The sequence below is a fragment of the Fukomys damarensis genome, unplaced genomic scaffold, assembly GCF_012274545.1.
Source record: "Fukomys damarensis isolate Sample0158 unplaced genomic scaffold, DMR_v1.0_HiC HiC_scaffold_39, whole genome shotgun sequence".
Taxonomy (NCBI): Eukaryota; Metazoa; Chordata; class Mammalia; order Rodentia; family Bathyergidae; genus Fukomys; species Fukomys damarensis.
The window spans coordinates 17,281,578-17,300,601 of NW_022900951.1; the positions used below are offsets into that span (position 1 = coordinate 17,281,578).

At 33.1% G+C, this 19,024-nt stretch overlaps 1 protein-coding gene across 3 annotated transcripts in view; it reads left to right on the forward strand.

Annotated features, from left to right (window-relative positions):
- Cnksr2 (connector enhancer of kinase suppressor of Ras 2) overlaps positions 1–19,024 on the forward strand; it is a 263,447-nt gene that overhangs the window by 43,310 nt on the left and 201,113 nt on the right. For all 3 annotated transcript variants that reach the window (XM_010607126.2, XM_010607127.2, XM_010607128.1), the window contains exons 2-3: positions 3,551–3,714; positions 11,162–11,364. In XM_010607126.2, the coding sequence (XP_010605428.1) occupies positions 3,551–3,714; positions 11,162–11,364 (367 nt within the window). The remainder of the gene's footprint in view (positions 1–3,550; positions 3,715–11,161; positions 11,365–19,024) is intronic.

Below are 19,024 nucleotides of genomic sequence, written 5' to 3' on the forward strand. Positions count from 1 at the left end.
GCTGGTGTGGCTGTGGGGAAATCGGAACACTGCTCCACTGTTGGTGGGAGTGCAGACTGGTGTAACCACTGTGGAAATCAGTATGGAGATACCTCAAAGATCTAGGATTGGCAGTCTCGTTTGACCCAGCTATTCCCTTGCTGGGTATCTTCCCTAAAGAACTAAAAGAATCGTATCATAGTGATATATGTGCACCCATGTTCATAACAGCACAATTTGTAATGCTAAAACTTGGAAGCTGCCGAAATGCCCATGAACGAGAGACTATATAAAATGAGGTTTTTTTTTTTTATAAAATGGAACACTACTCAGCCATAAAAAATGAGAAATTAGTGATATTTATAGCTAAATGGATGCACATTGAGGCGATACCCTTAATTGATATAAATAGGACACTTGTTTTACACAAATAGTTTCTTTAGTGTGAGAAATTGAAAGTGAAAATAAGGACTAAAAAGTGTAATAATGTAAAATAGGAAGAAAAGGGACAAAGAAAGGGGAAATGAGAGGTAGGGGGAAACAAGGGAATGGAATTAATATGAAAAAATGAAAAGTAATGGAAGCAAAGCCTCTGTAGATAGGGAGTGGATGAAGAGAGGACGGGAACGGAAAAAATAAGAACCAAGGTTGATTATGTAAAAGTACAAATTTCCAACAATGAATGTCATTATATTGTAGACATTAAATGTACTAATGAAATTTAAAAATAAAATATTTAACTAGATAAAAGATAATTATATGCAATGATTAAATGAGAAAATATTTGTAAAGTGGTTTTATAGTGCTTGAGACACAAGGAGCTGAAAAATAAGTGGAAGGTACTCTTTCATCAGCTCTTCCTTTTGGATGTAACAAAACTGTTATAAGCTTAGCCTTTTCTAAAATAAATTCGGACAGAGTATTTGAGAACAGACCAAGAAGCAAATTGTCCTTCCTTTTTCTATTTTATTGGTTTTCTTGAGAATCCTTGTGAAAACAAATCATATCTACTTGTTATAGAGCAAATACTTGCTTTTAGGAGAGAAACTGTAAAGGATGATATTGAATAACTTGAAAAGTAGTTTCTTAGGTCAGCATGTATCATATTGGTTTCAGTGTTACCTAAACACTATTTACAATGCTTTACCTTCCATTCATTTGAGTGCAGCTTCAGATTTAATGCCATCATTGTACTCTGCACTGTATTTAATTCATCAGAGTATATTAGCATAAAATTTAGTTCTTGGTAGTTTTAAGTAATTTTTTAAAAACAGGCATGGAAGAATATGATTTAATAACCACTGCCTGATGTTATCCCTTCTTCACTTTAGTAACTAACTATATGTTTCTATCTTCAGTTGCAGAGTGTAAATCTGCTTTATTGTTGTGATGGTTTTTTTAATTGTTGAGATGGGCTCATATAGTCAAAACAAATTAAACTTTAAATCCTCTGGGACTATATTTAATCCTTTGCCAATCACTTACTGTGTACATTCAGGAAGTTACCTAATTTCTTGTTCTTGTTTCTTCATCTTTGCTACTTTTCGAATAGTCCCTTTGACTCCATTGATACTTCTCTATTTATTCCTCATCCTTACCAATACCATGTATAATCGTCTGAATGAATATTCTATATACAAGGCCTTTACTTTCTAATTTCTCAATTGCTACACAGCCCTATATACTATCTGGCTTCTATTCTCTGTATTCTAATACTGTTCTGGATAAAATCACTGATAAACCCCTAACTGCCAAATTTAGAGTGAATTTAGTCTTACCCTTATTGGGGTGTTGTGTTGCATTTAGCACTTGTCTGTCATAACTACCTTATTACCTTAGTCCTCTTCCGATCTATTTCTGTTCTCTTTTTGGTTGTCTCTTTCTCTGGCCATCTCTCAACTGTTGGGGCCCACTATATCTTTCACCATATATATACTTCCTAGATGATTCCGTCTATTTGTGTTTTTACTATGGCCACTACTTTCTTTAATCCATCAAATTGTAATTACTTTTTTGAGTAACCCCAGTCATAACCTCCAAGTAGTGCATTCCTTGAGGTTTGTGTCATATTTACTTTTGTATCCCTAGCATTTAGGACGTGTCTGACACATGTTTCCTCATCTTTTTCCTTGTTTGTGACCTCAGAGTTTTTCTTTAAAATTAAAATCCTGCTTTGTTCCATGACACTAATAGTACTGATTCTATTCAGGTATTCAACATGCATTTGTAATGTTACTAGTCTACATGCCTGTCTTTCCTTCCTTCCTTCCTTTCCTCTTTTCCCTTCCTTCCTTCCTTTATAAATATTTCATAGAACCTTCACACACTCACACAGGTCCATAAACTAGATGAAAGGCCCTCATCTTACAATAATAATCTACCTGTATCTGTACCCACCTTCTCCTTTCCTCCTTCATAGATATACATATGGGGTTTTGATGTTTTTGTACACTTAAATATGTTTAGCATCTTAAAGAAAAACAAATCTTTGGTTCATGTATTCTTCAGGTGTCCTCTTACTGGCCTTGTCTCTTATGTAGCCTGGCTGCTTTGACAAGTCCTCAACTCTGTTATATGACTTTGTTTCCTTGACACAACTATTCTAACCCCTTATTTTTTTACTTGCTTATAAGTTCTACTCCCTTATAATTTTAACTAGAACATGGCACATTATGGCCTCGTTTCTCCATCCTTGATATAATTAAGACCAGTTAGTTTATGCTGATTGCTTCATTTTCTTGGTATTCTTTAAATAAAATTCTAGAGTAAATCTTATTAGTCTGGTTCATTACATATTCCAGGCCATTTCGTAGGTGATTGAAGCTAACTTAGTCTGTAGCCTAGCCAATCATTTATGAGTTTGTGTAATCTTGAAAAAGATTGTTTTAATATAAAATCCATTATTAATATTGATACCTACTTTTGGATTTGAGTAGAACCCAAGTAATAATAGATTTAAGGAATACATCACAGGTGAGTAAATAAAGACTAAGGGGATTGAGTCTGAAGCGAATGATGGATGAAGAACACAGAATCAAGGAAGCCAAAGACAGATTTTTATATGTTTTGTTTTTTAAGATAGCAGAGGTCTCAATATAAAAGGAGTAGATGAATTCAAAACAGTTGAATCAAATGGAGCACAGAAATTTTTAAAATTATTGAAACAGCATTAAGATGCTAAAAGATGGAATTCTAGAGTACAGAAAGATAGTTAACCTTGTATAGTAAGAAAATTTCTCTGAAGAGGGGTTATAGTAAAGAGTGTTTGTTGCAGATAGCTTTGAAAGTTGGGGAATCTGTTAGCATACTTTATGATTTAGCATTCTGATAACTTGTTTCGTCAGAACTGCTGAGAATAGAGATAAAGATTTTCAATAATTTCTGAGGAAAATTGAGTTAGGAACTTTACTACCAGAAATATGATGAAGTTATTTTTTTCTGCAAGCTCACATGTACATTGAGAGAAGGTGGACTAGTCCGAAGTCAAGAATGACTGGAGGCAGCATACCCTTCCATGTTTATTTGGCTCAACTGCTTTTTCATTCTAGTTTCCAATACTTTCACTTTGTAGGTCTTGATGACTGTTTGCAGCAGTATATTAAGAACTTCGAGAGGGAGAAGATCAGTGGGGACCAGCTGTTGCGCATTACCCATCAGGAACTAGAAGATCTGGGAGTCAGCCGCATCGGGCATCAGGAACTGATCTTGGAAGCAGTTGACCTTCTATGTGCTCTGGTGAGGACATGAAAGTGGTGGAAAAGAAACTTTCTTTTTTTTTCTCCCTTTTGTTCCTTTCCTCTGTTTTCTTCTCTTCTTTTAATAATTTAAATTCAAGCAGTGGGGAAAATGTCCTAATTCTGAACTAATTGAATGTAATATTTTCCTCCTTCCTTGAATTTGTTATTAGTGCCAAATGACAAAGATGCTTATAAATCAACTGGTTGATATTACTTTTAACCACTTGATAAACATAAGTTAGACATCACCAGTGAAGTTTTCATAGCAACATTTTGGATACACAATTCTATAGAGTCAGGTATAAAATCTAATTCATTGTAAAAGTTTTGGTTTTGTACCAAAAATACTAAGTAATCTTACTTTGGAAAAAATTTACATTGTTTGCTTATCTTTTATAGTAGTGTCTTAGTCACTTTCTCCTTGCTGAGCCACAGTATCCAACCCACAACTTAAAGGGAAAGAGGTTTATTTTGGTTCACAGTTTCTAAAGTTTCAGTCCTTGTGTGGTTGGTTGGCTCCAGGCAGAAGTAGCATGGTGGAAAAGCCTGGGCAGAATAAAGCTGCTCATGTCATGGCTGCCAGGAAGCATAGAGGAAAGGGAGAAGTCAAGGAGGAAGATACACCCTTCCAGGTCATGTCCCCAAAGACTCCCCTCTAACCAAAACCTACCTCCTGACAGTGAGTCATCTGTAGCACCCTCATAATCCAATCACATTCCAAATCCTCACCTTTGAGCACATGTGGATTTGGAGGGACATTTCAGAAATAAACCAGAAAAAGTGGTTACTTTCATGTTAAATAAAAATGCATACATAAAAAGTCTCCTGCAAGATTCTTAGACATTCTGAGTATGTACCCACCCCCCAGTTGAGGTAAGTTGACACTAACTAGATTGGTTTTAAATTCTTCCACTTATTTCTAAAGGAGGGTAGAGGTAAATCCAGAAAAAATGAGTTGTGTAATGTGATGTCTTTTCTTGACTCTTTTCTCTATTATTGATACTTATGGACTAATTTACTGTGGCTATAGTTATTTTATCCAAAATGCAGATAACTACTTCAAAGTGTTGTGAAATATAAATGAAATTGTGTTTGTATAGTATCTGATCAGTGCCTGGCACACAGCACACATTTAATAAATAGTAACTGTTGAGGATGATAATGACAAATAAGAAGAAATGTATAGATAATTAAGCATAATTCAAGAATCAGTTAATAAAAAGCATTGTATTGTTAAATGTGAGTAAGACCTAGTTCCTGCCCTCATGAAAAGCTTAGCTTATATGTAAGTCTTACCTTCACTGTCATTTCTTCAGAGATGGTCCTTGATTATTTCCTCACCTTTGCTTCGCCTAAAACACCACCCAACACACAGGCACTGATGTTCTCTCTTAACCCTCATCTTGTTTTGTAATCGTATATTAATGGTTGCTTATGAGACAATTATTTTTCTTCTACTAAATGGTAAGCTATGTAGGAAAAGCAACTATGCTTATTAATCTGTAATGTGCAACATAAATGCCTAATAATGGCTGATGCTCAACATGTTTTCAAAGGAATGTTGTCATATTTTTCATATTATAGTTTGGGGAACTTTTTATTTCCCTATTTCTGAGGTAAATTCAAACCAGAATATACAGTTTAATTATTTTCTGAATCAGGTTTCATAAATCATGCCTAAAGATAGAACTCGAGGTAATAACCCACAGTGTTTCTAGCATACCAATATTCAAATTTGAGTCAGAATGGTCCTGGAAGTATGATGGAAGTGGACTGGAGATGGGCACATGACCTAGTACATGTGTTTCAGAGCTTGACATCCGAAGTTTATGTCCGATAAGCAGGATTCCTTGTAAATGAACCACTTATGTGATGTGCTTTCACATTGCCAGTTTGAAAAAGGAAAGGAGTTTGATGATTGATGTTGTATACAATTAGTGTAGACTTGTAGGCTTTGGGATTTGGTCCATGTATAAGACTAAACCTATTTAAAGCATGATATCAGAGATACATGTCTGCCCTATTTTTAAGTTCAAGACATGGAGTTGTGATATATCCCTTCATATTGCTGAACTTTAATCCTTCTATAGTTCTGGTTTTAAGCACTATCATGTTGCATCATTTGAATACTTAATTATGTGGTTGAGTTCTTCTGGAACTTAGTACAGGAAAAAAAAATAAATCACCGAATTCCTTTTATTTTCTGTTTATGTGGCAGTCATATTCCCCAAAAGGGCAAATATTTAACCTCTTTTTCTTCCTTTCTTTATGGTCAGGAAGATTTTAAAATTTTTATTAGTGTATGTTTTCATTATATAATGTTTATATTCACTGAAGAAGATTGGTACATGAGCTAAGTCCAGAGTGAAGGTATTTTTTAGTTTGTGCAGCAGATATAAAACCTTTCTGAGCAGAGAATTCTGGTTTACTTCTACATTTCATTAAAAAAATCAGGAGATCACATGCCCTGTCAGCAATATAAGTTGACTATACTAGGAGTTATACTGTTGGGAATGGGAAGCTATGTCTTATTTCTGATTTCTACTAGACTTTCTACTTTTTTATTACATTTATTGTATTTATATAAACTTTCAACAATTATATATTCATGTTCAAACTATGCTATCAACAAGAATGTGAAGATTAAAAAGACATAGTCTATACTTCTAAGATACGTACAGGAAGACAAAAGTCTTTAAATGACAATGTAGACAATGTAGAAAATCCCAGAGAAGTAGTCAGAACACTGCTGAAGGATGCAGAAATAGTGGGTGAAATTTGCATTAGTATTACAAGATAAGGAGCTGTTGCTGGGCAAAAAGTTGGAGAAAATTATCTAGGCAAAAAAAAACCATCATATGTAAAGATAGAATTGTGAAAGAATATGAAGTGGCAAAATGAAAACTAGAATATATTGATTTGGCTGGTACAGAGTCAGAAGTAATAAGGAAGGCAACATGTACCTTGGGTTACATTATCATTCTTTGCTTAGGGTCTGTGATATTCCAGTTCACAGTAGATTCCGTAAAGCAGAAAACTTTGTCCAATCCATTGCTTTTTCTTAAGCTTTCTGCCCAGTGCTTAGTACGCAGATGATGATAGTAAATCAGTGATATTTCACTGAATGAAACTTCCAGCCTTTCTTCAAAGAACTGTGTAATTTTTTTCTCTTGCATACATAGTCTTTAGCTCTTAAGTTTCTCTTCCTAGTGTAAGGAAGACATAAAAATTACCAAATTCCTTTTGTTTCATTTTAAGCTATGCTATATTTTCATCAGCCTTGTCTTGAAGTTAGTCATGATTGAGAATCAGTGTTATGGCAGCTGAAAAAAATCAGGGATTTATTTAATCAGTTGTTCATTCATGCAGCATATATTTAAGTATCCACTACATTGTTTGTACCATGCTATCCAGAAGGAAGTAAGCTGTTAATAATTTGGACACACATTAACTCTTTCGAGTTATGATTCTGTTATCATTTTGTATGCTTAAATAGAGAACAAAGAATATAAAAAGAGGAAGAGCACACACACATATGTATATATTTATATATCTTAATGTATAGCCTTTAAAATTTGTTTTGACAGTGTATCTTTTATCTGGAGCTGTAAGTGAATCATTTATGACAGGATAAAAGCAGTTTTCACATCATTCTTTATATACTATTCATATAATAAGCATTTTGCATGAGAAATTTAATGATTGCAATTGCTGTGATTTGTTTCTTTGCAATATAATTGCTTAGCTCATTCATTTCAAAATAATTTATTTTCTAAAGTTCATTAAGGCAATCCTTTCAGGAATTACTCATAAAAGAAAGTATTAGAAACCTAAACACCTGCTGCATGACAGATTCAAAGTAGGAACTGAATAAATGTCATTGACATTGTAAAATAATTTAAATGGTGAGAATTTGCCATTAGTGAGGATTTAGTCAAATCAATTTTCTAAAACATTAAATATTTTCCTTAATTTCTTTTCTATATAAATTTTTAATGCGTATAACTATAAAGGAAGACCAGTACTAGTACCAATTAAGACTAGACTGACTATGCTAAAAAATTAATGAATTATGACTCTTTACTGGAACACATTTTAGTGGCCAAGTATAGGAACACATAGGAAGTACATACAATAGTGGTGGCAAATCCGTATGCATGCCGCAGTGGGCTCTTTGTTATCATTGAAAGCTCTAAAAGGTTTGTCGTCACTGGGGCAAAGAAAGCAGCTTAAGTACATTTCAGGTCCATGATTCTGTTTTCTTGAGGTAGTCCTTTCTATGCCAATAGTAACACAACATTTCCTATGCATATCCAGTAAAAATCAAATGTGTAATGAATAAAGCTTTGTTCTAAAATGTTAAGGAAGTGTTTCTCCTCACTGTACTCCTGGCCAAAAGCAAAGGGGCACTTTATTTACTTGTTGAGTCTTTAAATAGGAGTCAGGGGACTGATTTACTAGTAATTTAGTGAGGTGTAACAAGGTATGCACTTTCATGAAAGGCAAGAAAGTATGTGTTGGCAGTAATTGAGGTATTTAAAATTGACAGTTGTTATGATGAAAGACTAATCTTAGAGATTAGCCCAACTCTCCTGTGAAAATAGATATATACAGATGAGCTTCTAAACTCTTTTGATACCCTTACAGATTTTTTAAAAAATGCTTTTGGATTATGAGTTTAATTACATTTGTTAACGAGGACAAATGGGTGTCTTGTTTTGTTTTTGTTGGTTGGTGTTTGGGGCTTCATTATTGTGTGGTGCTGAGGATAGAAAATGCATAGCAATGCATGTGCTAAACAAGCACTCTAACTTTGACCTACACACCTACCCCTGTATAAATTTAAAGAATTAAATTCTCCATCTTCTGGTATATATTATTTGTCTCCTGCACTGCATTCCTCTTTCTTTTCCATGTTTTACTTCTGTTTCATGTAGGATATTTCCTTAGGTGGTTTCCAAGGTAGGAGAACTCAGGGAACCCTTCTAGGTTTTATCCAGAAGATTTTCTATTCCTTAAATCTTGAGTTGCATTAGAAATAATTTTAATATCTTAAAATTTTAAGAATTCAAGGTATTTTAGACTTCAGATTTTAATTTATAAGAGTATCATTTTAAAATTATTTTCCTTTTGTAATAATTTGAGATGCTATTGTAAAATATTTTAAATTAATCTTTTATAAAAGCTAATAACTATGAAATGAAAGATCAGTTACCAAGTTAATTGATTAGGTGTCTCTCTAATAAACTATTTTAATTTGAGCATCTATAAGAAATTATTATAATTTGTAAACAAATGGTTCCTCATTAAACCAATTAATATACGAAAATAATGTGAGTACTCTGTATTTCAGAGCAATGCTTTAAAATAAGGAAAACCTGAAAATACTTTTAAGCATGTCAGAAGCATCACAATTAGTTGATTTAATTACATAGTAAATTATTCTGATCTACTTATGTGATACTATCTTTTATAAACTTATAAGAGCATTTTCTTAATACAGTGACAAGATAAAATCTCCCAAATCCATCCATGGTCAGATGCAATAGAATTTGAATAGAAAGTTGTTCCCTTTGCACAAGCGAAATGTTTTAACTTGTGAGATGTGTATCACAATTCAAATTAAGGAATGGATATTTAATATATTGTTTTTAAATAAAGCAAATGTATGGCTTCATAAAAATATTATTTCAAAAAAATATAAATTTTCATCAAAGAATTATTTTTATCACTATTAAATCCTTAAGTAGTAATATAAATAATTTTATATTTATCCATGAAAATCTTCTCATCTCTCTTTTGTCCCATTAATTTCTTAGATTACCATAGGAAAATAACCAAATAGATTTCATATGCAGTAGATACCCAGTGGTTGTTGACATACAGCTGAATTCATTTTGCTATTTCTTTCCTGTTTTACAATTTTTTGTTCTTAATTTGCTCCAGTTATTATAACTAACTTTCTTAGAACAAGAGTAGAATATTGATGCTAAGGAATGTGGTAAAGGCCTCCCCCAATAGGTGGGGTGCAGTCTTTTTCTACAGGCCATCTGTTATAAGCACTGAGATCTTTTAAGCAAACCATAAAAAAAACTCCCTATACATGATTTTCTTCAACTGTAAAGAGGATAAATCTAACTCTCGTAGGCCCAAGTAAATTCTAATATTCTTTGGCTTTTATGATGTTGTATGCTTTTAATTTTATACAGAACAATAATATACATACAGTATTAAATTAATCAAGGACATCCTTTGATCTTAACTACCTTTTCTTATGGCTGTTTTACAATTCACAATAAGCTGCTTTGAATTTGAATTATGATTTATGAAAACTTTCTGTAAGTATCTGATGGGATACTATAATCCTTTCCTATTTGAAAGTGGTAAATATATAACCTCTTTCTAAAATAGAATATAGACAAAAATATTTAGAATGAATTGATACTAACAGATACTGAAGTCAGAACAACAAAAGAAGAAAAAGGATAGATGCAATTACTAACTGACAATGTGAAATAGGAAGAAAAGGGCTAAAGGTGTAGGGGAAGTAGGAGGGGTAGGAGAAAGGAAGTAAGAGAAAAGAAAAAATATGAGAAAAGAAAAAAATGGAAACAAAGATTTTTTAAATGGAGGGGGTTGTGAAGGGTATGGGGAAAAAGTGAGAACCAAGATCTGTCTTGTAAAGGTACAAGATCCCAATGATAAATGTAACTGTACTGTACTGTATACTTAAAAAGTACCAATAAACTCGATGAAAAAAAAAGATGCATGTAGTAATAAGTTGCTATGCTTGGTTTGGTTGTGCTTCAAATTTTAATGTGAGCAAATGTAGCAAAAAATAGTTTAGTTTCATAATTGATTTTATAAAAAAAGGAAGAGTATTAGTTACCCTGAGGAAGCAGAGTTTTTCCTGATGTCATGTTGTAACAGACATTTCTTATGAGTTATTCTGTAGAGAACACAGAAAAAAGGATATATTTTATGCAGTGTATTTCTTTCTTATTTTATTGTTGGATTATCCTTCTTTTAGCCTTGGGTAAACAAAATTTTGTGCTATCTGTTATGACCTTGCATACAGTAATTCAATAGACAATAAAACAAAAATTTATTATAATAAATAATTTCATGAATAAATGAAATTAGATTTTGGTTTTAAAAAATAAAGTCATGAATCCTTACAATCAGGTGCCATAGTTTGAAGATATAATGGATACATCATTCCATATTTATATTGATACATAACACATTTTATTATAGTTTCTTTATCTGACATTTTCCCAAATCCTTACTTTGTCTGTGGCCTGCAGTAGATCAGGAATCTTGTCTTACTCATTTGTAACTCTAATAATATCTCCATTGTCTGTGCATAGTGGAGTACTCAGTAAATATTTATTTAATGAGTAAAATATTGACTTTAATCTATTTATGATTTTTTTATAATTCAGAACTATGGATTGGAAACAGAAAATCTAAAAACTCTGTCTCATAAGCTGAATGCATCTGCCAAAAATCTACAGAACTTTATAACAGGAAGGAGAAGGAGTGGCCATTATGATGGGAGGACCAGCCGAAAATTACCAAATGACTTTCTGACGTCCGTCGTGGATCTGATTGGAGCAGCCAAGAGTCTGCTTGCCTGGTTGGACAGGTAAAATCTTTCACATATTTCCTAATTAACCCCTCCTCAGGTACCTGTTTTCATATAGTATTCATTTTCTTCAAAATTATACAGATATGAGTATTAAGAAATAAATGCCTCATGATGCATCACAGTATATGAGTATCATCAAACATATATTAATCTTTTGTAAAATTTTATATCCAAATAAGAATCTGCCTGATAACTTATATCTGAGAATATCAAAATATCTTTCCTGTTTCATAAGCAAAGTCATTTAGCTGTCATAACAAAATTTATTATACTCCTTTGTGTCTTTATTTTCTTTATTTTTTTATTGGTCATGTTTGAAGAAGTAATCATTGGGGTTTTAGTACTGTTTTAAATGTTGAAGTTGACACTGACCCTTCCATAGAATGTAGTGTGTGTCTTCTTATCCTTGCTTTATTCATTATTCAGTACTACAATAGTAGTATAGTAGTACTATAAACACACGGTTAAATTTTTTTAGTTTATTTCATTTTTACTTGTCTTATAACATATGAAATAAAAGTTTTTTATATTATAAAATGAAAAGATTAGATTAAGTTTAGGTATATGGTTAAACATTATAATGATGTTTATTAAAAAACAATGAAACAAGCCTACTTTCAGTTTTTAAATTTTTGGTAAGGGGCGTGCACTATGTTATACTGGTTAAATAATCAAATTTTAAAATATTTTAGTATCATAAACTGATAATATACAATTTTACTACAATTCTTTCTTGACAAATGTCAGTAGGACTTCCATGTATATCAGCATAACAGTTTGGCTTTTTGAAAACATGAGGCCTTGATATATGCTCACCCATATTTATCCCATCACAGTTTGTAATAGCTAAAACTTGGAAACAGCCCGATTGCCCATCAACTGGAGACTGGATAAAGAAGATGTGTTTTTAAAAATAAAATGGAATACTACTTACACATAAAGAATGAGAAACTAGAGACATTTATAGTTAAGTGGATGCACATTGAGGACATGCTCTTAAGTGAAATTCATAAGACACATATGTGTAAATACTATATAGTTTCTCTAGTGTGATAAACTAAAAATGTAAATAAGGGTCAAAATGTATAATTGATATTTTGTAATAGGAGGAAAAGGTCTAAAGGTATTGGGCAAATGGGAGGGGTAGGGGAAAGAAAAGGAAAGAGAAAAAATAAGAAAAGTAAAAAAGGAAACAAAGTCTTTGTAAATAGGGAATGGTGAAGGGGGGTAGGGAGGCCAGGGGAATAGGAAAAAATAAGAACCAAGATATGTCATGTATAAGATATCAATGATAAATGTTACTATATTGTATATCTAAAATGTACCCATAAAGATTCAGTTCATAATAAAAAAATGAGGCCTTATAAAGTATTTGGGCTTTTAAGGTAAAAGTTATAATAATTTTACTTTTAGTTTTATGTTGTCTATATTTGTGTATAGTAACATAAAATGATGATAGTACAGTAAATCCAAATCTGAACTCTAAGCTATACATTAGTCTTTTCATAATTATTGGGCAGTATGATTATTTGCATTATGCACTCATTAAAATTTAATTCTCAGAATTATCTGAACTGTGTTCATGACTTGTTTAATATAAATGGATTTTATATAAATTGTACATATTATTACCAATAGTCAGTATAGTGTAGATTAAGTAACAAAACATACTTGTGTTAAGAGGCTTCTCAGCAATCAGAAAGTTAAAGAACACACTGATTTTAGTTAGACTTCCTTCCTAACTTCTGCGAGTCATTTTGCAGCTTGCAACTGTGGAGGACTCACAAAAATTAGAACTCTTATATATTAGGCTTTTATGATAATTATATATGTAGATAGCTTAAATCATCATAAAAACATTAATATTTACAGGCTAAGAATGACTTGTAGGATTGTTGCCTATGATTTGCCTTTAAGACAAAAACTTTAGGGAGATTCTTAATCACTACAAAAGAAAATTAATCTTTTCCTTGGTATGTGTTTGGAATTTTTTTGTCCCATTATGCTTGAAATTTAATCCTGAGTGAGAAATTTTTCCTACTTAAAATATGATTGGAGCCAACTGGGGGCAGCACTGTATGAGGGAGTCTCCAAAGACATTCAGGGGAAAAGAGATGTACATGGGAATAGTGGCAGCAAAGAAAGCCAGGGTACAGGGAGAGTAAGTGAGAAAGTAACCCACCAGATTCAAATCCAGAATTGGGGGTTTAGGAAGATAAACTGGACTGCCTTTGAACCTTGACACTCTTTACCCTGCTGGTCCTGCATACACACCATCTTGGAAGAGGATCTAATGCCTTGATGAGGGGAGCCTGTACTTCAGTAGAAGCCACATTGATTAAGTTCCTAACCTTCCTACCCTCCCCTCTGAGAAAAGGAAAACAGCAAACAAGGTATTTGCTGACCAGGACACCAGACAAACTGAAATCCAGAAAACAAAGTCTGAAAAAGCACCAGTGGGCCCTTGGGAAAACTGACAACAACAGAAATATCCTGACTAGGGATCTGAATTAGAATTTAGAACAGGAGTTAATCCAGAAGGCAGAAATTGTGAACAGCAAGATCCTACCGACATAAATAGATTGTCCAGCAATAGACACTCATTCTTCCCCCAAACACCAGGAGAGTTGTGCCCAGGATATCCTGTTAACTACAAACAACCCACCATGAGACACCCCATAAGTTGCAAGCTGCAAAATGACTCATTGCAGAAGTTAGGAAGGAAGTACTACAGGCTGAGTACTTGAGTGGCACTCAGCTAGAAGAGGACTTGCATTGCATTTGTCAGAGGCTTGTGGAGGGAGAACACAGAAATGGAGTCAAGTTGGTGTGCAGGAAAGAAAGTTGAGTTCAAGAGCTTACATGCAAGTCAGCAGAAAACTGGGTGCAAATCCAGCCATACTCTAACCTACTCTACAGTTTAATTGAGAGGATCTGATCTGATGAAAAAGGCAAAAGCCTCTGGTTAGCCATGCCCAGAGCTCAGCTTGCAGTTAGGGAGATGGGGCATCATTCCATACAGATCACCAAGTCTCCATAGTCACAGGTAGGAAATTGAACAGATCATAGCTATGAGACCAGAAGGAGCTTGCCTTAGACTAAGGAGGGTGAGGAGAGAAGCATCTAGAAGTCACAGTGATACTCAGAGAAGAAAGTGCAAGACCTAAAAATCTAACCAGACCCTCCCTACAGGACTTGTGAATGTGGGGGGAAGAGCTTCCTAGTTAAACCCAGATTGCAATATAAATAGAACTGTGAGGATGCTTAAATTTAGAGTTTTTGCAACTGCCTGGGGGTGTTTTTGGTTTATTTCCCCCACTTCTATTCTTTATTTTTTTCTCTTATTCCTTTATCTTCCCTCTTTTCCTTTCTGCCTGTCATCAGCATACATATGGAAACTTTGTTCATGGGCAAGCCTCAATAACTCCCATCAAAAATGTGTGGATCTAAATGCAAGCTCTCTACATATTATCAGGTTTTGTCTTTCTCACCACTTGCCTCAATCACCAATTATACCTCCCTCTCTTTGCATCCCTTTTCCTGTTCCCACAAATAGTCTCTTAAACTTTCTCTCTACCAGCCCACTACTCAAAATATAAACAGCATCAGCAATACTTGATCTCCCCTGTTTCTTTCAATTATTATTTCTCTTTTCTTGTCTTTTTTCTGTTCTATCCTTTCTTTTTTCTCTTTTCTAAACTTACCACATCCCAGTCTACTTTTCAGCATATCCCAGTATTCTATATTACAGTATTTATGAGTCATTGAAAAAAGAATGAAACTATTAAAAAGTTTTAATGTACACGAGTGTTATATGGTTACATTTGTTTATATTGCTGTAATTAGTAGAGATTCTCTCCTTACAACACACCAATTAGGTCTTATTCTATTAAATTGGGTAGGTTTAAGAGGTAAATAAATATCAAAAAGCAACCAAAGGCAAGATTATATCGCTGGTAAGGGCTGGCCTCATTGTGCAATGGTACCATGTCTGACTCCATATTGCTGGGAAGGAAACATTAAGCAAAATTATCTCCATATTACCGTATTATCAAAAAAGTCTTTCCCAAGCCTTCGGGGCGGGGAGGAGAGAGAATGAAGCATGCCTCAAAAAACTCCAAACTGCACCAAAGCTGATACAGTGGGTATCAATAAAGAGGACATTTTTTTAATTGCTAAAATTTATGAAATGATGAAGTAACAAAACCAGATCAGTAAGGTGTTCAGAGAGCTGAAAGATGATGTAACTAGATTGATAATGGACTTTATTAATGAAATGTTCCATGAATTTCACATGCAAATAGAAAGCTAGCAGAAATAACCAAAATGTTAGAAAATATGAATGACCACCATAGCATTGAATTAGACACCCAATCATAGGCTGTATATAAGAAACATACTTAACCTTTAAAGAAACATATAGACAACAACTCAAAGGATACAAAATAATGTTCATGCCATAGGAGCATGAAAACAAGCAGGAGTCACTACATACTGGTAAAAGGAATTCAACAGGGACAGATAACGGTTGAAAATCTATGTGCGCTGAATACTGGTATACCTAATTACACAAAAATACCTCTGGACACAAAAGATAAGATAAACATCAACATGATCATAGTGGGGTATATAAAAGCCTCACATTCACAAATTTATTGATTTAGACAAAAACGAATATCAGTTGAACATTTTAAAAATGGACTTAATAAATTACAGTGTGTTCAATCCAACAAAAACAAAATAAAAATTCTTCATAGCTACACATTGAACTTACTTCAAAATAGACTACATACCGGGCCACAGTGCTTGCTTAAAGAAATGCAAAATAGAGGAAATAATACCATGTGTATCATCAGCTCACAGTGCAATGAAATTAGAAATCAATGACAAGGAAACACAGAAATCATGCAGACGCATACAGATTAAACACTGGAATTCTTTGAATAATCACTGGATCACAGAAGAAATCAAAGGAAAAATTAAACATTTCCTAGAATCAAATGATTATTCCAGTACAAAATAGTACAACTAATGACACAAGATGAGAGCAGTCCTAAAATGGAATTTTATTGCTGTGAATACCTACATCAGAAAAACAGAACAATTTCAAATAAATAACCTAATAATTCACCTCAAATTTCAAGAGAATAAAATCCAAATAAAAATAATACAAGGAAATTATAAAGATCATAAGAAAAATTAATGAAGTTGAAATTAAAAATATTGCAAAGCAATAATGAATCAGAGTGTTCTTTTAAAGGATAAACAAAATAGACAAACCCTTTGTCAAACTTACCAAAAAAAAGGAAAGAAAAGAGTCCTATCAGACCAAGGGTTTAGGTCAGTGGTTCTTCCACCTGCCTTGCAAGTAGAGGGATCCAAGTTCGATTCCCAGTACCCCCCCAAAAAAGTTCTATCAATGCACTTACAAATAAAAAAAGCAAAATCAAAATGTATTCCCCCAAAATCCAGAGGGTTACTAGCAACTAGTTTGAAAACCTTTATTCCAATAAATTGGACAATCATTTTTTTTTCCAGTACTAGGGATCAAACTCAGGACCTTGTGCTTGTGAGGCAGGCAGGTTTGATTGCACTGAGCTAAATCCCTGGCCCATAAGTTAGACCATCTTGAAGAGACAGAATTCTTACACACTTATTACCAAAACTGAACAAGGAGGTATAAAATGCTCAAAAGTCCAATAACAGGCAATGGAATTGAGGCACTAATAAAACTCTACCAACTAAGAAAAGCCTATAAATCTAATAGATTCTTTGCTGAATTCTACAAACACTTTAGGGAGATTGCCAGTATTCCTCAAACTCTTCAGTGAAATTGAGAGTGCCTACTGCCAAACATTTAAATGGAATCTAGCATTAGTTTGATACCAAAACCAGACACAGACTTCAAAACAAGAAAACTACAGACTAATCCCTTTAACAGATATATTGTAGATGTACAACTCCTCATTAACAGATTCACCCCTTTAAAGCAAGGATAGTTCATAATACATTAATAAATAAATGTATTACATCACATAAACAGAAAAATAAAAATCATGCATCAATAGATGCAGAACAAACATTTGACAAAATCCACTATCCACTCATTGTCAGGAAAGAAAAGTGTGTCTACTCTCAATACTCTTGTTCAATATAGCACATGAAACTTATGCCAGAGGAATCAGGCAACATGAAGAAATAAAAGGATATGCATAGGAAAGGAAGTTAGATTCTCCTTATTCACCAACGACATGATCTTTTATATAGAACACCAAAAAGCTTCCACCAAATGACTCCTAGAGCTAATAAATTCAGCCATGTAGCAGCATATAAAATCAACACACAAAAGTCAATAATGTGGGCCACAGATTTAGCTCAATGGTGCCACTGCCTGCCTCGTAGGTGCAAGGTCCCGAGTACAATACCCAGTACCAAAAAAAAAAAAAAATCAATAATGTTTCTGTACACGAACAACAAATTCACTGAGAAAAAAATCAAGAATACAGTCCAACTCACGATATCTTCAAAAATTTAAATACCTTGGAATTAACCAAGGAAGTGAAAGACTTCTATAATGGAAGCTGTAGTACTCTGGAAAAGGAGATCAAAGAAGATATCAGAAAATGGAAAGACATACCTGTTTCTGCTTAGACAAAACCAGTTTTGTCAAGATGTCCACATTACCAAAAATGATAGATTTAATGCTGTCCAAATCAAAATACCAGTACCATTCATTCTTCACATAATTATGAAAAATCCAAAGAAGAATACATTTAAATTGTTTTCAGGAAGATCTATGCACCTTGAGACTATAATGCTAGGTGAAATAAATAAAAAACATAAGTTTAAATTTTGCATAGTTCCTCTTATATGAGAAACCCAGTATACAAATAAAGAAAATTAAAAGTTAGATAAGAAATAGGAAGGTAGTGCTTTAGTAGATGGGAAGGGTTTCTAAAGATGGACGGTGAAGGAAGTTGGGACAGGAAGGGGAAGTAAAAAGGATTAAAATGTGATATTTATGTATAAGAACTCTCCACCATAAGTACATTTATTATGTTACAAACATGTACCAATAAAAATATGATTGTTCAGGAAAGAAGAAAATATGCCTTAAAATTCATTATGCTGCAGGCATCCAATCATGGAATAAATTTTTTTGCATGTCTTGAAAATTGAATGAAATTCTGGGAAAAATAATGCTGTACTTCATTTGCTTACTTTCAAATGAAGTTCTTAGATTTTATAAGCAGATTCTGACCTTTAAGAATGTCATAGGAACCCAAACACTTTCATAATCATGCCAGAAGCATTTTGAATTAATTTAAAATGCCAGTTTTTATGATGCAATGAAGCAAAAATGGTCTTTGGTAATTTTTTGATTAATGGTTTTCTACTAGAAATGCTTGTATTTTACATTTTTTTAAAAATCAATTTTATTGAGCCCTAAGGTTAATTTTATAACATTAACCTCTTTTAAGTGTATAATTTGATGCATTTAAATAAATTTGAAACCAGTATGGAAACATTTCTAAAATCCAGTTTTATAAAACTTGTATCAGAATAGATTTTTTAAAAACCTGGTTTTTGCATACAATTAACAAGGTTAATTATTATACACTGAAAACTTCAATTCTAATTAACTTTATGTTAATTC